The sequence below is a fragment of the Rhipicephalus sanguineus genome, chromosome 1 (genome assembly GCF_013339695.2).
Source record: "Rhipicephalus sanguineus isolate Rsan-2018 chromosome 1, BIME_Rsan_1.4, whole genome shotgun sequence".
In the NCBI taxonomy this organism is placed as follows: Eukaryota; Metazoa; Arthropoda; class Arachnida; order Ixodida; family Ixodidae; genus Rhipicephalus; species Rhipicephalus sanguineus.
Genome location: NC_051176.1, coordinates 151,324,519 through 151,342,601, shown reverse-complemented (window position 1 = coordinate 151,342,601; position 18,083 = coordinate 151,324,519). Strand labels below are relative to the sequence as shown.

Here is an 18,083-nt window from a genome sequence, read left to right as displayed (position 1 = left end):
GCATATAACGACAGTTCCCCCTCCGAAAGCAACTGCACTCTATCATTCTGGTAAATTTCATCTGTCTCGCGGTTTATCTTTAACCAGGCCGTCTCTACGAATGGCGTACAAAATTTTTGTGTTCGTTTCCGCGCGCAGTGCTAAAATCAAGAAAAAAAGAAAGCATAACTGACGGTGTATTAAGTTTCCTCGCTCTTTACTAAGCTGTGCAATTACAAAAAAAAAAAAGAGGAGGTCGGGGCGGGTTTATTTCTCCTTTCCCTTGCCCCACTCCCTCCATCTATGCGTCTACCTGCTGTAAAAGCATTGTTTCCTTCTCTCAGTTTCTCAGTCTTCACTGTCCAAGCTTTGATCTTCAATTTTATAGCTTGCACGGCTAACCTGCACACCGCTGAATACGCTTTAACTTTGGTCTGCGTGGTTATATTTTCTTCTCCGTTGACGAATAATTTTATTATGCGCCGTCAACTATCTATTTGCATGTTTTGTAGGCTTTTTTTTTTCATTAACACTAACGGGTCTCTTCTTCAAAAAAGAAAGACTGGATCCCAGAGATAACAATCATTTTTGTTGGTTCCTTTTAATTAATTATCCTTGTGGGTATTCCACCCGGACCGCTTGCCGTGCAGATCAATACTCTCGCTTCCAACTCTTTCGAGTTGATGTTATTCGAAACTACATAATTCTCTTTCCTGGCTATCACGGATCGCTCCGGCGTAACTTTTGAATAACTCAGCTGCATATTTCATCAAAGAACTCTTTCTTTTTCGTTGTTGGCTTTTAGCTTTTATTTCTCCCGTGAATAATTTACGTGACTCCAGAGTATGTGATATGCGTCTAGTTTTTTTTTTAATACTCCTCAAACGCAGCAATATATATATATATATATATATATATATATATATATATATATATATATATATATATATATTGGCATCGCTTCCCATATCCCATATTTCTCTTCTATGTAATGCCCATTTTGTGTGTCCTCCTGTGGTATATTTGCGTTTTTTTTTTCTCCATATTTGATATCTGGACACGTTTTAGGCAGCTCTTCGACTGCGCCCCTGATTTCTATATTCCAGCATCAACGCGGTTTTCATTTCTTTTCCCTGAACATTTCGCTTGTCCGAATTAACCTCCAGTGAGATACAGGCAGTTGAAAGCTCGAAACCGGTCTCATTGTGCCAGTCCGTTTTTTCCGTTATGCCTAAAATTACAGCCGCCGTCGTCATGCCCCCCGTGTATCATGAGCCTCGCACTTTGTCATTGCCTGCTGATTTTCGTTTCAGCGATCGGGTGAAGCTCGCGGTAATTCCCCTTAATTGAATCCTTCTCGATTTTTCCGCGCAATCCTCGCTGCTATCTTTGTTATTGCTTGGACACTGGAGTGCACTTACTTCCTGCGTCCAAAGACCTCAGTAGAGAGCGGTCGGTTGCCTGGAGACAGCTGCAGACTAATACATACCCAAATCTCAGTCTACTTAACAAAATCTATCCGGCTACATACGACAACAAATGCCCGCTATGCGGGGAACAACACTTTATCATGTTACATGGGCCTGCCAACACTCAAAGGATGTGCCAATAAACAACACACCAACACCGGAGCAGTGGGAGGCTGCGCTGTCCTGTTCGAAGCCTGAAGAACAGCTCAAGCTGATCGACAGAGCTCGCAAGATGGCAAAGGCCACAGGGGCCCTGGACTGAGGGCTCCACCTTCGCCGGGAGAATTCCTTTGCACTAATAAAGTTTTTCATTGATTCATTCATTCATTCCTGTGTCCAAAGCGTAGATGAGCTTATGCTCACTAAGCTTCTCTAATTACTGCTTTCTTTTCTCTTAAAATAATAACCAACTCAACTAGACGGAACGACAGATTGTGACTGTGCATTGACATTTTGGTGTGTGTGTGTGTGTGTGTGTGTGTGTGTGTGTGTGTGTGTGTGTGTGTGTGTGTGTGTGTGTGTGTGTGTGTGTGTGTGTGTGTGTGTGTGTGTGTTGGACATTGCCATAGTAATAGTGACTCTCGAATGTCGTCATAGACTATTCTCCTCTAATTCTTTCGTATCCTCTTTCCCCTTCCCAAGTACAAGAGTAGCCAACTGTATATCTTCTCTGGTTTACTACCCTGCCCTTCCTTCACCTTTTTCTCTCTCTCTCTAACAAACTTGGTTTATATGGGGGCGATTATCCGTTTATATGGAGGAAATCAGTTACTCTCGCACATCCAGCTGCTCGTCGCTGCTATTATACTTAGACTGTAGCCACGAATTCCTTTATTGTTTCTTTGTCAACTTTGTGGTCACTGGCCAGACATGCACGCCACTGACGGGCATGTACTTTTTATGCCTGCATCGAACATTATGGCCGCGTTTTTGTCGGAACGAGGATCAGCCGTGCGTAGTATGTACATAAACTGCAAAGGTCAAAGAATAGGCGCCGCGGTGCACCTCGTGGAGCCCACAGCTGAAATCCCAGCGTAATACTAGCGGCAGTGGCAAGTCCACTGCAGGACGAAGACCTTTCCGTTTTACCTTTAATAACTCCTGCCTTGCAAGACCTGACGCCATCCTATGTCTACAAGTTAACTTTCATTAAAACCACCTAGCAATCTGTCACCTCAACTGTACTTCCGTTCCATTGGGACTCATTCGGGAACAGACCATAATCTCAGCAAGAATATCGACGGCCCTATTTCGCTGTCTCGTCTATGCCGTTATCTTCCTTATACTTCTTAACGTAAGCTCTGCCAATATTTTTTTCGCTTCATCGCACGTTGCAGGGAACCTGAGGTTTCTAGCTCGCATATAGAAATACACTAACCTTCCAATCCTGATCTGTTAGCTCTACAAAACAGTGCGGCAATTACTGATTCTGCAAAACGATGGACGCCGGTTTACAAATCAACAAGCGGAACTTTTAACGTCTACCTGGCGGGTCCATATCGTTATCGATCAGTGAATCATTAGTGAACACAAGTGGGTGTGTGTACAAATCCCTGTAACATCGTCCGATCGGTTCCCCGCGCGTTGCGTGCTCCAGGGCGGCGTGCGTACCTTCTTTCGATCGTTGTCCGTCCATTCGAGTCCGTGTAGAATATGCCGTCGTTTTGGAGGTTTGTTGAGTAACGCGTAACGATCTCCCGGCTGACGGCCTTGCTTCGGCGGCTCCTGCGTGAACGACAAGTATTCAACGCTCAGTAAATGGGACCAACCTTCCTATTCATCTCGCTATCAGTATGGCCTGCATGGTGAATTTTCTTGTACATCCTAACATGGCTCGTTAACGAGCTCATATGCATAACTGTACCCCGCCTGCACTCGGTAGGCGAACATCCTGACAGACGAATTGGCGTTGCTAAATAATAAATTACCTAGGAAGTATCTAATAATAGTGCAGAGACCCATTAAAGGCAATTCAGTAGCGTCTGTCTCCGCCTGCGCAATGACAAGTAGGGAGAATCCGTAATTTGTTTCGAAGCTCGCTTGGGAAGTTTCCTAATTTGATGTATTGTGCTTGCGCTTAGTTTCGCAATATTTTCTGCGCGATTCAAATTGAAGATATCAATGAGTGCTTATACGCACCGCTGCTCGCTGTGGTAGTGTCCAAGAATTTCTTTAGGGCTTCATTACAGACAAATGTATTGTATATACCTTATGTCCTGTAACAGTGAAATGTGATATGTAGCAGTGGTATGGTAACGTGACGCAAATACTGACTGTTCTTATCGCTACGATGTTACTGCTATCGTTCTTAGGCGGCTGACGCGGAAGTGGTTATTATGGATGAACTAATCGACAGTTTGCCCCCCGAAGTTTTCTATTTCCTACGACAATCTCCTAAGCCAAGATAATTCGCAAAGCGCAATTTAGTACAATACGTTTTGTCTAGTTGATTTCTTTTTTTCTTTTTTTTTTTTTGACGGGCACGACACTTCGCTGAGAGAAAATTAAGCCTATTGAGAGGGTTAAAGACTGAGGAAGTAAACGTTCGAAATTATTAATTGCAGATATCCAATAACCTAACACCATTGCTGAACGCTAACGTACTACGAGGGACTTATCGCTCTGCAACATTTAACTATATGCGCCTACTAAGAAACGCTGCAAGGGTCAGTGGCGAAGGATGTGTATTGCGAAATAAAGATAATCTTTTTCTGCTCTCATCCAACGTATTATGTCACTGTTAAAGCAATTGTGTTATTCTGCGGCAGTGGCGAAAACCAAATTAAGCTCGGCTGCTTAACTACGTGGCAGCCTATCTCTGCTACTGCGTACGACATTAGAGGAACTGAGTGCACGCATAGCTATGCTGCAGGTCTGTTCGACTTCACTGCGTTGCGTTCCTATCATTAGTTCCTCGTGTAGTGCAGGCGAGCAGGGCCGGTGAGTGCAATCTATTCAAAGAGTTGCTTCTCGAGCCTTGGGGGCACCTCGCTCCATATACAGGGACCTCACTCGACCGGGATGGGTCCCACCATCCACTCGAACTCGATGAGGTCCAAGCCTTTGTAAAGCCGGATCACTTGGGTAATCCAGGAGTCGAACACCTGCTGGATCTCCTGCACCACGTTCCCCTGCAAGAACCAGTAAAGGCGTTCAGGCGTCCTGCCAATTTCTTTATTACGTGTGTCGTAAGTATTACGAATATGACCGGTCTTTTACTTTCTTGAACAAGCATTGCGCAGGTGAGGACAGACGCTGAGGGAATGCATCGCTTTAGCGGGTCTCCTTAAATAGTCATGTTCGGTGGAAAAGAAAATTCTCTTATGCAGGCCGTACGGGTACACCGGGACAAGTGAAAGGGTTTGTGAAGCTGGCGCTTTCTTTGAGCCACTTGGCCGTTCGTGTCGAAGGGGGACAGGCGACGCAAAGCGACGAGGACGTGACTACAGAGTGGCGTATACACGTCCCGTCACTCTGCAGTGTGTCCTCATCATCGCTGCTTTAAACCGTTCGTCATCTGAAGCTGGTGCTCCCAACACTCTTCCCTGTAGCATACAACACACCATGATGTCTATTCGGCTATTCGAGATACTATATCTTTGCAGCGTGAGAGCATCGGGCTATTGTTCTCGGGGACCGATGTCTGACCCCTCAATCTGACAATAGGTATTTTACTGGTAAGTGTAGTCTATTTGACTCGACAGCAGCACACAGAAGCATGGTCAGGAAAGTCTTAGATAGATGGCAAAAAAAAAATCGCTTGAAACACTGCACTGCGTGCCCAATGGAATGACCCCTCTTCACGAAAGCCCGATGCTGGAACCATTCGCCCCACAAGCGCCACATATGCTTCTATTGTACCAGAACCATCTAACACTGAGATTATTGCCGCCTGTGTCCCCTTGCGTATCGCTGGTGCTCGAAGGCACATGCGCGCGTGCCGCTTTCGCGGCCCGCCGTGGTAGCTTGGCGGGTAAGGTGTCGCGCTGCTAATCTGGAGGACGCGGGTTCGATTCCCGGCCACGGCGGCCGCATTTCGATGGGGCGCCATCGATGGGGACGCCATGTATTAAGATTTAGGTGCGCGTCAAGGATCCCCAGGTGGTCAAACTAATCCGCAGTCCCCCACTGTAGCGTGCCTCATTATCATATCGCGGTTTGTCGTCTAAAACCCCTGTAATATTTTTCATCACCATCCTCTCCATGAAACCAGTGTGAAAACGCGGCCACGTGTTTGAGAACTTGCAGTGTAAGAGAGAAAGAAAGATTCCAGCGATGGCTACAATAAAATGGAAGTTACGGGATGGTTTCGCCGCCGTAACTCGCGGCCTATCTCGTACCTTGGTACTGTGGCACGTTTCTACAAGGTCGAGAGGATCGTGTATTGTGATATATGCGCGCGATGCAGAGGGGTGTGAGCTACATTAACCAACCGAGCTGACGTTTTGCATCGTTCGCACTGAGATGCAAAGGCATGGCTAGCTGATGGTATAACGTGAACCTTACGTTGAAAGAGACGACGATGATGACAGCATGCAGGGCCACAAGCACGTTCTCGCAAGTTAACGATCGCGGAAGAAAAATAGAACAAAATCAGAATACCGAAAGCCACTCATTTCGGTCTCTTTGAGCACATTGCCCCGCCGCGGTGGTCTAGTGGTTATGGCGCTCGACTGCTGACCCGAAGGTCGCGGGATCGAATCCCGGCCGCGGCGGCTGCATTTTCGATGGAGGCGAAAATGTTTGAGGCCCGTGTACTTAGATTTAGGTGCACGTTAAAGAACCCCAGGTGGTCGAAATTTCCGGAGCCCTCCACAACGGCGTCTCTCATAATCATGTGGTGGTTTCGGGACGTTAAACCCCAGATATTATTATTATTATCTTTGAGCACATTTCATTCATTAGCTCTACCTCAATTACGCGTAGTTCAATTAGTATGCGTACCAGGCTAGGGATCTTAATGATATCGCCGATTCGCATGCTCGCATCCGGTGGTCTCTGTGCTGCCTAGTACTGCTCATATTATTATGGCTTGATATAAAACAACTTTCATTCGCAGGCGACAAAACGAGACCCTCACTAGCAAAATTCACAAAATTTATGCATATGCTGCATTCTTGGAACCTGCATTGGTGTCCTGCCACACGATATGAAGCTTCTTTTAAAAGGCTGCTGCTGTGCCGCACTCCACCGCCAAATTTTACATACGCAAATCTGGGCCGGCAATGTTTCCTTTATGCTGTGCGAGCCCGAAAGAATCGATAGCATTCTTTTTTTTTCGTGTGCACGATTTTCAGTTAAGTAAAAACGACCTTTGGAATTTCTCCTTCGCGATATTGGACTGCCGTTATGCAGTTTTAACTTTGAGCAGGGATGTGTGGATGTAGCGACAGGAGCGTTTGCCGAGCAGTTTATAATTACCTCTATGAAATGGCTTCAGCAGCAATGTTGTGAGGGTTCGCAGCATGGTTTTGAATCCAGTTTATATTGACGCAAATTAAGTAGCTGTCATTTGGTGCATGTGGCGAAAAGCTTTGCGCTCATAGCCGGTCAAGTGAAAGGGCAGCAGTGTAACATACCTTGATGATTCGGTACGTCACGTGCGTGCCCAGGTCGTACGGTTCGTCGTCGGCTGGATTGAAGATATAGGCGCCCGATTTGGGCGAGGAGGCGCTCGCTTTGCCGCCCGTGTTCTGCCCCTCGTAGCAGAAGAACGACTGGCGAAGCAGCAACGTCTCGCCTCTCTCCAGAATGATGACCTCCTTTAGCAGGCCGGTGGTCACATCCACGATCAGGCGGTACTTCTGTGTCGCACAAAAATTTCAGAGTACGTATGTTCTGTATTAACCAGCAGCCGTGCTCATCATCCGCAGCCGCATTTCTGTCATCACTGTGCGCTATCGAAGTGGCCGTGGATTCAATATCTCCTAGCAAAATCTATGCGGTGGCAAACAGGTGTCTGCATTCCGGTACTCGAGAAAGCCGCAAAGTGTAATCGTCGCATAATGTTTTTCTTTTTTTTTCTTTTTTCGGGGCGTGTCTTTATTGAAAGCTGCGGCGCGTCTATTGTCATATGCGCAGTTTTACCTTGCTGACTCATGAAAGCTTCGCCCACACTTATTCCCACAGTGCCTGGCATCTGAATACTTTTTAGGATAACACCCTTCTGTTTCTCGATGGATTTGAACTCTTAGCGACAGGCTGGATGCCCTTTTAGTCCTTCCAATCGTGTAGGACAGATCTCGGCTCAACAGTAAAAGTGAGAATAAATCCCGCATTTCTCAACAATTCTCTGCAAAACAATATACCTCAAGTATACATGATGATGACGACTACGATGCTGATGATGATGTTTGTTAGCACCCCTTTTTAAATGAAACGTAGATAAGTTGCCACCTAGGCTTTTTGTTATAATCAGGTGTTATTTTATCCATTGTAGTCTAGCAATCTGGCTATCTCTTGCTGAATTTTTCCTGCTTCATACAAGCCTGTCTTTCTACAATGTACTCCTACCTACGCCGGCAACAGCTCCAGTTCTATCAATTTCTTTGCTGCTTATATCCATTGGCAAAACGTCATTTTGACGAGCAAAATAGCGTGACGTTAAAGATGTGCACTGAATATCGTGAGGTGAGCTATATAAATTGCATAACATTAAACCGCTGGGGTTACAATCGTGGAATTGTCAATTGCTTTAATGGTCCCCCATAAACTCTCTTCTACAAGAAATAACAAAATAATCATCGAAGATTTCTGTGTCTACACTCCTTTAAAAGTCTCTCTCGTTTCTCAACCGCTGACCGCTTAATACTTCCATTCGCTTCGAATACCAGAGTCCCCGAGAGGTGGGAGCGTTCTATACGTCATGCTATAGGTGAATATCCTAACATATCCCATTAGAATGCATCGAGTAGTTACCAGACTTCCGCTGCTTCAGACTCAACACGCCTGTTCCCGTCGTGAATATTTACTCCGGAATGTCTTAGTCCTCAGGCAGCCAGTTCGGGCTTGAAATAGCAAATCACTGCCTATTGTGTTAACGTAGAGGCTTCCCCTCTGATTCTGTTCTTGCGTAAATCTAGACGGCAATTTTTGTTTCGATTCTTCGCTTCCGTCTTATAGGAAATCAAAAGCTAGAGCAACCTATCGGCTGCAGCAGTTACTGCCGTTCAAACACTGTCCTGAGACATTGTTGAATTGAAGCTTCATAAGCAGTATTTTTCCAAGAACCACCTCAGTTTTGTGTGTGTGTGTGTGTGTGTGTGTGTGTGTGTGTGTGTGTGTGTGTGTGTGTGTGTGTGTGTGTGTGTGTGTGTGTGTGTGTGTGTGTGTGTGTGTGTGTGTGTGTGTGTGTGTGTGTGTGTGTGTGTGTGTGTGTGTGTGTGTGTGTGTGTGTGTGTGTGTGTCAAGGATTTGCCATGATACAAGCCAAATTAGCGACTTCTATAATTCAGTTCTGTTGCTTAACCTGTAGTGTGCTCTTCATACCTTTAACTCGCTCGCTAAAAGCTTTCTGTCTGCCCTTGCAGTATGAGTTATACTCAGGAGCAGTGCCGCTCCGCTGAAATTTGTATCAAGGCATTTAACCTGAATTCTTGTAAAGTAACACTAGCACAATACCTCGTTTTCAATCGACGATTCTTCCAGGTCAATCTTGAATATGTCGTAGTTTTCATTCGGCAGTTTTCCGACTGAAAAAAAAAATAGAGAGAAAACATGAAAATGCATTGTTCTTGTTCTACATGACCCCCCCCCCCCCAAAAAAAATAGCCCTCTGTGTACTTCTTGCGGCGCGCTTTCGTCCTGCGCACTGTGCTCGGTTACAACCTAAGAATAAATACAATATCCGCTCCTAGAACTGCGACGCACCTGTCATTCATCTGTGCAAGGTGCTAGGTGGTTTCCGTTCGAACCATAAGTACTTTTTCATTCCTAATATAAATACTACGCATAATATGTAATAAAGGTTCGTCGTCCCTTGTTAAAATGTTACGTTTGGCTTAGCAGTGAAGTTGGAATCTTTGCTCAAACCTGCCAGGAAGTTCAAGTTTTCCACCGAAAGCTAGCGACACGAACATGTGCCTGTATGGGAAAGTCACCGTGACCAAATACGCCAGAGGTGCTTGACGTCACGTAAATAGTGAATTGCTATTGGACGGGGCAATTATGCAAATTCTCTCGGTGTGGGATAGAGACGGCTGTGGACTTAGCTTATATTTATTCTTAGTTTGTAGTTGACTATAGCTAATCTTGCGTCCTTGCTCTGAGTTCAGCAACGCTGGACTTTTAGAGCGCAGCTCTCAAGCGCCCGTTCCTGGGTTGAGCAGCGTCGCCATCGGTGGCGTAACCGATACGCATGAAAAAAAAAGATGAACCCTGGCCCTTTGCGTGACAGTCAAGTATTCTACCACAGAGCCACGCTGTTTTTTTTTCTTTATTGCCTCTTTATTGCGATTAGTGTGTGAAAACACAGAGCCACGCTGGTACTTAAAACTCATTTGCAAAAAGACCTTATACAGGCGTCATGTCGGGCAAGGAATTGCGTTAATCTATGCAATGAAGCGTGGCAGAAAAGTAAAATAAGAACCAGTCATCACAGAACGCTAATTGCTCAACGATTGTCTGGTTTAATGCTTCCCACCCACTGCAAAGTGCTCAGCCATGATTCTTCATCGTCATCAGCCACATGCAGCATCAACAAAATGCACATAATTAGGGATGGGCGAATAGTAAATTTGAGGTTCGAAGCGAATCCGAAGCGAATTGTGATTTGGCCGAATAATTTCGAATCAAATGGCTCGAATAGTACTCACCACACATTATTAAGAAAAATTGAGCATTTTCTCCATGACCCTTGCACAATATTTTTAAGAATTGCAACTAGGTATGAGTGAATATCACTTTTTTTTTAATGAACTGGAAGAAACCTTGAATGGTATCAAAATTTGAATAGCAGTAGGGTGCAACTTATAAGTGGTACAATACGGTACAATTCAGAAATTACTGTACTTAGCGCATATAAGCACATATAACACGCTTTTAAACTTAAAAAAATATGTACACTTATTGTGAAGGAAAAACAGCGCTAAAAATGGACGAGGGCTAAGGAAGAAAACACGACACAGGCGCTGAACTCGCAACTGAAATTTATTGGAAGACACACGCACACATATATACAGCAGCTGACTCGGTCACATGGCACTCCATATCGTCTGCGCAGCAGAGAAAACCAGATCTACACAACTAACAACTCATGACAAATCTATACATTTGTAAGAACATTTGATAAAAAGAACAACAACCCATCTATATAAAAACCTGCATAGCAGTCCACAAAAATTAAATGCTATTAACGCGGCAGCATTGAATCCAGGTATCTAACTTCTTTCTCACCAAGGGTAACCGACGGTTTGCTCACGCACCCTTCCCCTTCCCTTTCAATGTAAGATGCTTCCATCACCTCCCTAGTGCACTTGCCCCAATGGCCAAACAAACACGTGGTTTCTTGCGCCATGGGCTGGCAGCCACACTCTCTACAATGAGCCGGCAAATGTAGACCTCCGGAAGCCGTTAACGATGATAGGTGTTCCTTTAGTCTAACATTAACGCACCGCCCGGATTGTCCTATACACCCTCCCGCATGATAATGGCACCCTATAAACAACACAAGATTTACACTGAACATATCTATTCTTCTTGTCCGGACAGAAAGTACATGTTTTGCGCAACTCTGAAGTTCTTCCCTGCAAGCGGGGGCAAATCGAGGACATCTCGTTAGGAGCAAACATTACAACACGCACTCCATACCGACTTGCCGCATTCTTCAATCCATGGGAAAGCTTATGCACGTAGGGGACCACAACCGGTCTGTTTTCATTGCGCACGATTTCTTTCTTCCTACGTGTGTGATTCCCTCCTTTGACCCACTTGATTAGATTTTGACAGCCTCTTAAGATTTCCGCATCAGGGTAGCCCGCCGATTTAAGCCTTTCAACTTGGCTCATGCAGCTTTCTTTTAACGCATGCGTGCACGTTTTTTGGAGCGCAGCTCGCAACGCAGCATAAATAATGCCGGACTTAACTATCTTGGAATGGCCTGAGGTAAACGGCAAAATACCCTTTATTGATCGTGGCTTATAGAGCCAACACATATGTTCTTCATGAAAACGCAGTCTGATATCGAGGAACTGAAGCTCTCTTTTTTCCGGCAGCTCAAAGGTGTACTTCAGCCCATGACCAGAATCCTTCAAAAAGGATAATATATCTGCTGTCTTGCTAGGCTGATTGTCGGTTTTACTGATGACCAAAAAATCATCGACATAACGGAAAACACGGCAGGTTAGGTCCCGTAACTTCTCGGCGACAGACCTGTCAAATTGACCCCCAAAAATATGACTTAAAACCGGTGCCACCTTCGATCCTATACAAACCCCCGACTTTTGGACAAATATTCTCCCTTTCGATTCCACAAACATTGACTGCAGGTAAAACGCCAACAATTCTAGAAAGCTTTCCAAGAAAATGCCACAACTGTTTGCAATCTTAGCTTCATTATTGTCCTCAACAACGCAAGACTTAACACTCTGCAAAAGTTCACTGTCGCGTCGACAGGCAGACACAAGAGACCCAGAACAAAAGTGCCTTTATTGTTGTAGCGTCTTGTCTTTTATAAGCAATGCCAGCCTCATGGTTGCTAGACTTGCTACACAATTACGATACACCTCCGTTCCTGTGAAGGAACACAGAAAGAAAACCATATGAATTTAAGGAATTTGCTGAAAGTCTCTTCCATAGGCGAGACGAGAGGGCCCCTTTCTAGACCTTGCACTACGGCGAGCACCAGCCTCTTCGCTGACGGGCGGCTGGTCATCCTCGACCGCTGAGCCGAAGGATTCTGTTGCAATGGGGAGTTGCGAAGGAGTCCCTGACGTCTGATCGGCTTTCGGTGCGGGTAATAAAGACCACGGAATGGCTGGCTGTGGTCCTGGTGATAATTCAGAGTGGCCATTATCCTGTCGCTGACCACCTTGTGGCTCGCCCGAGCATGAAGCGCGCCGCGCGTTCTCCGGCTGCGTTACTGCGGCATCATCCCAGTCATCGTCATATGTAGTGTGACGCTCGCTAAAATCCTCTTGGGTCTTGAGCAAGTGTTGGCGATTTCGACGAAGGCGGCCTCCATCTTCCGTGCGGACTTGATAGGATCAAGGTGTCAGCGGTTTTGCGACCCACGCTTTTGTTATCCAGCCGTTTTTCCCTAGAATTCTTACTTGCTCACCTTCGTTCAGTGGTGGAAGTGGATGCTTTGATTGGCTTGCTTGTGTGTGTTTCTTGACCTCAGGAGCCCGGCATTCAGCGAAATCGGGCAGTCGGCCCCTCAGCTTTCTGCCCATAAGCAGCTCACACGGTGCTCTCCCATCTTCCAGTGGTGCCATCCTGTAATTCAGAAGACCAATCCATAAATCTTCTTTGGCAAACACTGTCTTCTTGAGCAGACGCTTCATTACTTGCACTCCCTTCTCTGCTAGACCGTTTGAACGAGGGAACCCCGGACTTGACACTATATGCCTGAAGTCGCACTTTCTGGCGAAGGAGCGAAATTCTTGTGAAACGAACTGTGGTCCGCCATCTGTGCACACTTCGAGTGGAATTCCATGACGCGCAAAGATTAGTCCAAGCTGATCAATTACATGGCGGCTTGTCGTATGTGAGAGGAGCTGCAGTTCGGATAGTTAGAGTATGCGTCATATACAGCAAGGTATGTTTTCCCGGCGTGTTGAAAGAGGTCAACTCCTACACGGGCCCAAGGTAGAGAAGGGGGATGGCCCGTTGGTAAGGGCGGTTCATCTGGTTGCCGGTATGCAAATCGTCGGCACGTTGGACATTTAGATACCATTTCTGCTATTTGCGCGACCATGCCGGGCCAGAACATTAGTAGCCTTGCCATTCCTTTGCATTTGGCAATCCCTAAGTGCCCTTCGCGAACTCGTTGTAGCATCGTTTTTCTGAGCTTCTTTGGAATTACGACTTTCGATCCTCGCAGGAGTACGCGGCTAACGCATGTTAGCTCCGCTTCGAAAGGTGCTAAAGGCCCTGTAACTTTGCTGCCACTTTCCAAGGCCTCGATCACTTTCCTTAGGTCGTCGTCTGCCTTGGTTTCTTCTGCCAGGCGGTACATCATCGCTGGACTGACGAGGGTATTTAACACTGAGGTTCCATGGATTGTGACGTCATCAGCATCATGTTCACTGGCGCTCTTGTCGCTGCCTGCTATCCTGGACAGTGCGTCAGCCAACTGCAAGTCCTTTCCAGCAACGTACTGCAGTGAGATGTCAAATGGCATTAAACGCAAGAAAAAACGCTGTAGACGAGGCGGCATGTCACACAAGTTCTTTTGGGCAACTGCGAGCAGGGGTCGGTGATCTGTTTCGACTGTCGTGTGGAAGCCAATTATAAAATCACGGAACCTTTCACATGCGTATGTTATTCCAAGCGCTTCCTTTTTTATTTGGGCGTATCTTGACTCGGTGTCTGATAACGATCGTGAAGCGTAGGCAACTGGACGCCAGCTTTTGCCGTGCAACTGTAGAAGGGCTGCGCCTAGCGCGAAACTAGACGCGTCTGCTGTTATTTTCGACCGTCTTGACGAATCGAATACTGCGAGCACAGGCGCAGTTGATAAGAGGTCACACCATTCTTTCCACTCTTTATCGTGCGCACTCGTCCAGTCAAACAAATGATCACGCTTGAGCAATGCGCGTAAGTTCCGAGTCCTTTCTGACAAGTTTGGTATGAACCTGCCGAAATAATTTACAGCGCCTAACAGCTTCTGCACTCCTTGCTTCGATGTAGGTATGGGCATGTTAGCAACGCATTTGACCAGCTGCGCGTCTGGTTTGATGCCGTCTTTAGAAATTAGGTCACCCAGAAACTGCACTTCCTCAACGCCAAAGACGCATTTTTCGCGATTGAAAGTGAGGCCAGCTTCCTGCGCTGCCTTTAGAACGCCCCGGAGACGCCTGTCATGCTCTTCCTGCGTTCTGCCCCACACAAGCACATCGTCGATGTAGACGCGCGTTCCCTCTAGGCCATCAAACACGTTATTCATTGCCTTCTGAAACACTTCACTTGCCGTTCGAATTCCAAACGGAAGCCTAAGAAAACGGTAGCGTCCGTACAGTGTGCCGAATGTGCAGATTTTTGATGACGTTTTGTCAAGCGGGATCTGGTAAAATCCACAGTTAGCGTCTAGTTTGCTGAACACTTTGGCTCCCGCCAGCTCCGACTCTATTTCATCTCGGGATGGGAGCTGATAATGTTCCCGTTTTAAGCAACGATTAACATGCCGAGGGTCCATGCAAATGCGCAAACCACCATTCTTTTTTAAGACAACGACCAGAGGACTTACCCAGTCAGAGGGCTCCTCTACCTTTTCAATGATGCCGTGTCGTTCCATACGTGCAAGCTCAGCCCGCATTGGCTCTCGGATGGAGTACGGAACACGACACGCTGGCAACGCGACTGGCGTCGCCCCTTCTTCGAGGCGTAGGCTGCAGGTTTCCTTCAAGCACCCCAGACCTGAAAACAGCTGTGGAAATTCGCTGACAATCCTGGACTCCAGATGTCCTTGAACCTGCAGGCACTGTGCCCTTGAAATCAAACCGAAGCGTTCACAAGTCTCCAGTCCCAAGAGCGCTTGCTTGCCTTTCTTAACGACGAAAAAGTCTGTTGGCTCCTCGATTTCGCCGATGCGTAGCGGCAAGGTGACGACTCCAAAATGCTTGATTACACCACCGTCGTAGCCTGTCAATACCGTTGCTGAAGGTCGAGTTGTCGCTCTCTTGCCGAGCTTGAGAACCAGGGAGTGGGGAAGAAGGTTGGCCTGTGCGGCCTGTGTCCACCTTTAGCTTTGTGTCATGGTTGGCCAGCTTTGTGGCGATTACCTATTCCGAGTTTCTCGATACGTCATTGACGCTTACCACTAGAACTTGAAACTCGTCATCGGATTCCTCGGTTTGTTCTTGGGGCGCATTATGATAGTCAACTTGTTGAACGCTCTTTCGCGCCTTGCAGCAAGCTGCAAAATGATTTTTCTTGTGGCAGACGCCACATGTCTTGCCCCATGCTGGGCACGTCCTTGGTAGATGCTTTCGCCCACAGTACATGCATTCCTTTTTTGGCGAGCTCTTTGGTTCCCGTTGTTTTTTTCGTACAGCGTTGAGCTGGGCTTCGCTGTGCTCCCAAGCTTGGTTTTGACTCTCAACGATTTCAGCCGTTTTACAGTACTCTATTGCTTTTTCCAACGTGAGGTTCGGCTCTCGCAGAAGTCTCGCCCTCAATTTGCTGTCTTTGGTGCCGCACACCAGTTGGTCTCGAACCATAGAATTTTCAGCTCTCCGAAATTGCAGTACTGCGACTTTAGCTGAACATCTCTCAAAAATTGCTCAAATGGCTCGTCCTCAAGCTGCAGGCGTGTTCTAAAGACATAGCGTTCGTAGGTTTCATTTCGCTTCGGACTACAGTATTCTTCAAACTTCTGCACAATTACATCGTAGTCCTCGCGTTGCTCATTCGTCAGTTGAAAGGTGTTAAAAACATCGATTGCTTCCTGACCTGCAACGTGAAGGAAGATTGCTGCTTTCTGGGCCTTAGTCCGTTCCGGCGTCGTTGTTGTGGCCTTGAAGTATAGCTCCATGCGTTGACGAAATTTTGTCCAGTTTTCTGCAGGAGCTTCGGAGAGCACCAGACGCTCGGGCGGCGGCAACGCTTCCATGGTGGCGTTTTAGCTGGCGGGACGCTGGGCTTGTATTTCTGACACCATGCGTCGACAGGCAGACGCAAGAGACCCAGAACAAAAGTGCCTTTATTGTTGTAGCGTCTTGTCTTTTATAAGCAATGCCAGCCTCATGGATGCTAGACTTGCTACACAATTCCGATACAACTGTGAGGTAAGGAGTAAAACATGTCCTCAATGTCGATACTGAAAGCCGTACATGAACCCGCGTTGCTTGTCCTGAGAAAATCCACTACACCTTCCGACTTCTTAAATGAAAAAGGATCGACCACAATGAGTGCTTCTAGGTGCGTCTGTAAGTATGTAGATATTTCAGATAGCCAAGTCCCTTTTTCATGCGCCAAGTTGAAAGGCTTAAGTCGGCGGGCTACCCTGATGCGGAAATCTTAAGAGGCTGTCAAAATCTCCAAGCTCGCCGACCAACTCTGGGCAGTCCAGCAGGCCCGTGAAGCGGCGGAGAGGCAAGGCCTTGACGTCCCGACATGGAAGACCTGAGCCCGGGCCGTTAATCTGCCGGACAAACAATAAAGTTCTTCCATCCATGTCAAAATCTAATCAAGTGGGTCAAAGGAGGGAATCACACACGTAGGAAGAAAGAAATCGTGCGCAATGAAAAGAGACCGGTTGTGGTCCCCTACGTGCATAAGTTTTCCCATGGATTGAAGAATGCGGCAAGTAGGTATGGAGTGCGTGTTGTAATGTTTGCTCCTAACGAGATGTCCTCGATTTGCCCCCGCTTGCATGGAAGAACTTCAGAGTTGCGCAAAACATGTACTTTCTGTCCGGACAAGAAGAAGAATAGATATGTTCAGTGTAAATCTTGTGTTGTTTATAGAGTGCCATTATCATGCGGGAGGGTGTATAGGACAATCCGGGCGGTGCGTTAATGTTACACTAAAGGAACACCTATCATCGTTAACGGCCTCCGGAGGTCTACATTTGCCGGCTCACTGTAGAGAGTGTGGCTGCCAGCCCATGGCGCAGGAAACCACGTGTTTGTTTGGCCATCGGGACAAGAACACTAGGGAGGTGATGGAAGCATTTTGCATTGAAAAGGAAGGGGAAGGGTGCGTGAGCAAACCGTCGGTTACCCTTGGTGAGAAAGAAGTTAGATACCTGGATTCAATGCTGTCGCGTTAATGGCGTTTAATTTTTGTGGACTGCTATGCAGGTTTTATACAGATGGGTTGTTCTTCTTTTTATCGGATTTTCTTACAAATGTATAGATTCGTCATGAGTTGTTAGTTGTGTAGATCTGGTTTGCTCTGCTGCGCAGACGATATGGAGTGCCATGTGACCAATTCAGCTGCTGTATATATGTGTGCGTGTGTCTTCCAATAAATTTCAGTTGCGAGTTCAGCGCCTGTGTCGTGTTTTCTTCCTTAGTCCTCGTCCATTTTTAGCGCTGTTTTTCCTTCACAATGATGAATCACCAACTAGCCCAAGTTTCTCTTCTAGTGTATGTACACTTAATCTTGAAGTGTGGCTTCGCGGCAGTGCAGATTTTTTTTTTTAATGTGATTTCACGGTACAGCAACCCGACGCTGCAGTGAAACCCTCTTTACAGGGGGTTATGTGCGGTCAAACATATATATATATATATATATATATATATTCGCTCATTTCGAATACTTCGAAATTTCGATTAATCTAAATTCGTATCGAAGCAAATTCGAATACTTTAATAATCGTTCGAATATTCGAAACGCCCGAATATTGGCCCATCCCTACACATGATACCTTACAGATGTGTAGCGGATCCCTCGCTTATCCGCATAAAGACGAATGATGGCGTAGTGGGTGCTGTCCTACTTCACAAAAATTATGATTATGGCGTAGTCGAT

The 18,083-nt window shown here is 46.4% G+C and overlaps 1 protein-coding gene across 2 annotated transcripts in view; it reads right to left on the bottom strand.

Annotated features, from left to right (window-relative positions):
* LOC119400297 (lysosomal alpha-mannosidase) overlaps window positions 1–18,083 on the bottom strand; it is an 83,569-nt gene that overhangs the window by 27,094 nt on the left and 38,392 nt on the right. For both annotated transcript variants that reach the window (XM_037667322.2, XM_037667330.2), the window contains 4 exons: window positions 9,069–9,139; window positions 7,028–7,252; window positions 4,461–4,579; window positions 3,060–3,173 (listed from right to left, as the gene is read on the bottom strand). In XM_037667322.2, coding sequence (XP_037523250.1) covers window positions 3,060–3,173; window positions 4,461–4,579; window positions 7,028–7,252; window positions 9,069–9,139 — 529 coding nt within the window. The remainder of the gene's footprint in view (window positions 1–3,059; window positions 3,174–4,460; window positions 4,580–7,027; window positions 7,253–9,068; window positions 9,140–18,083) is intronic.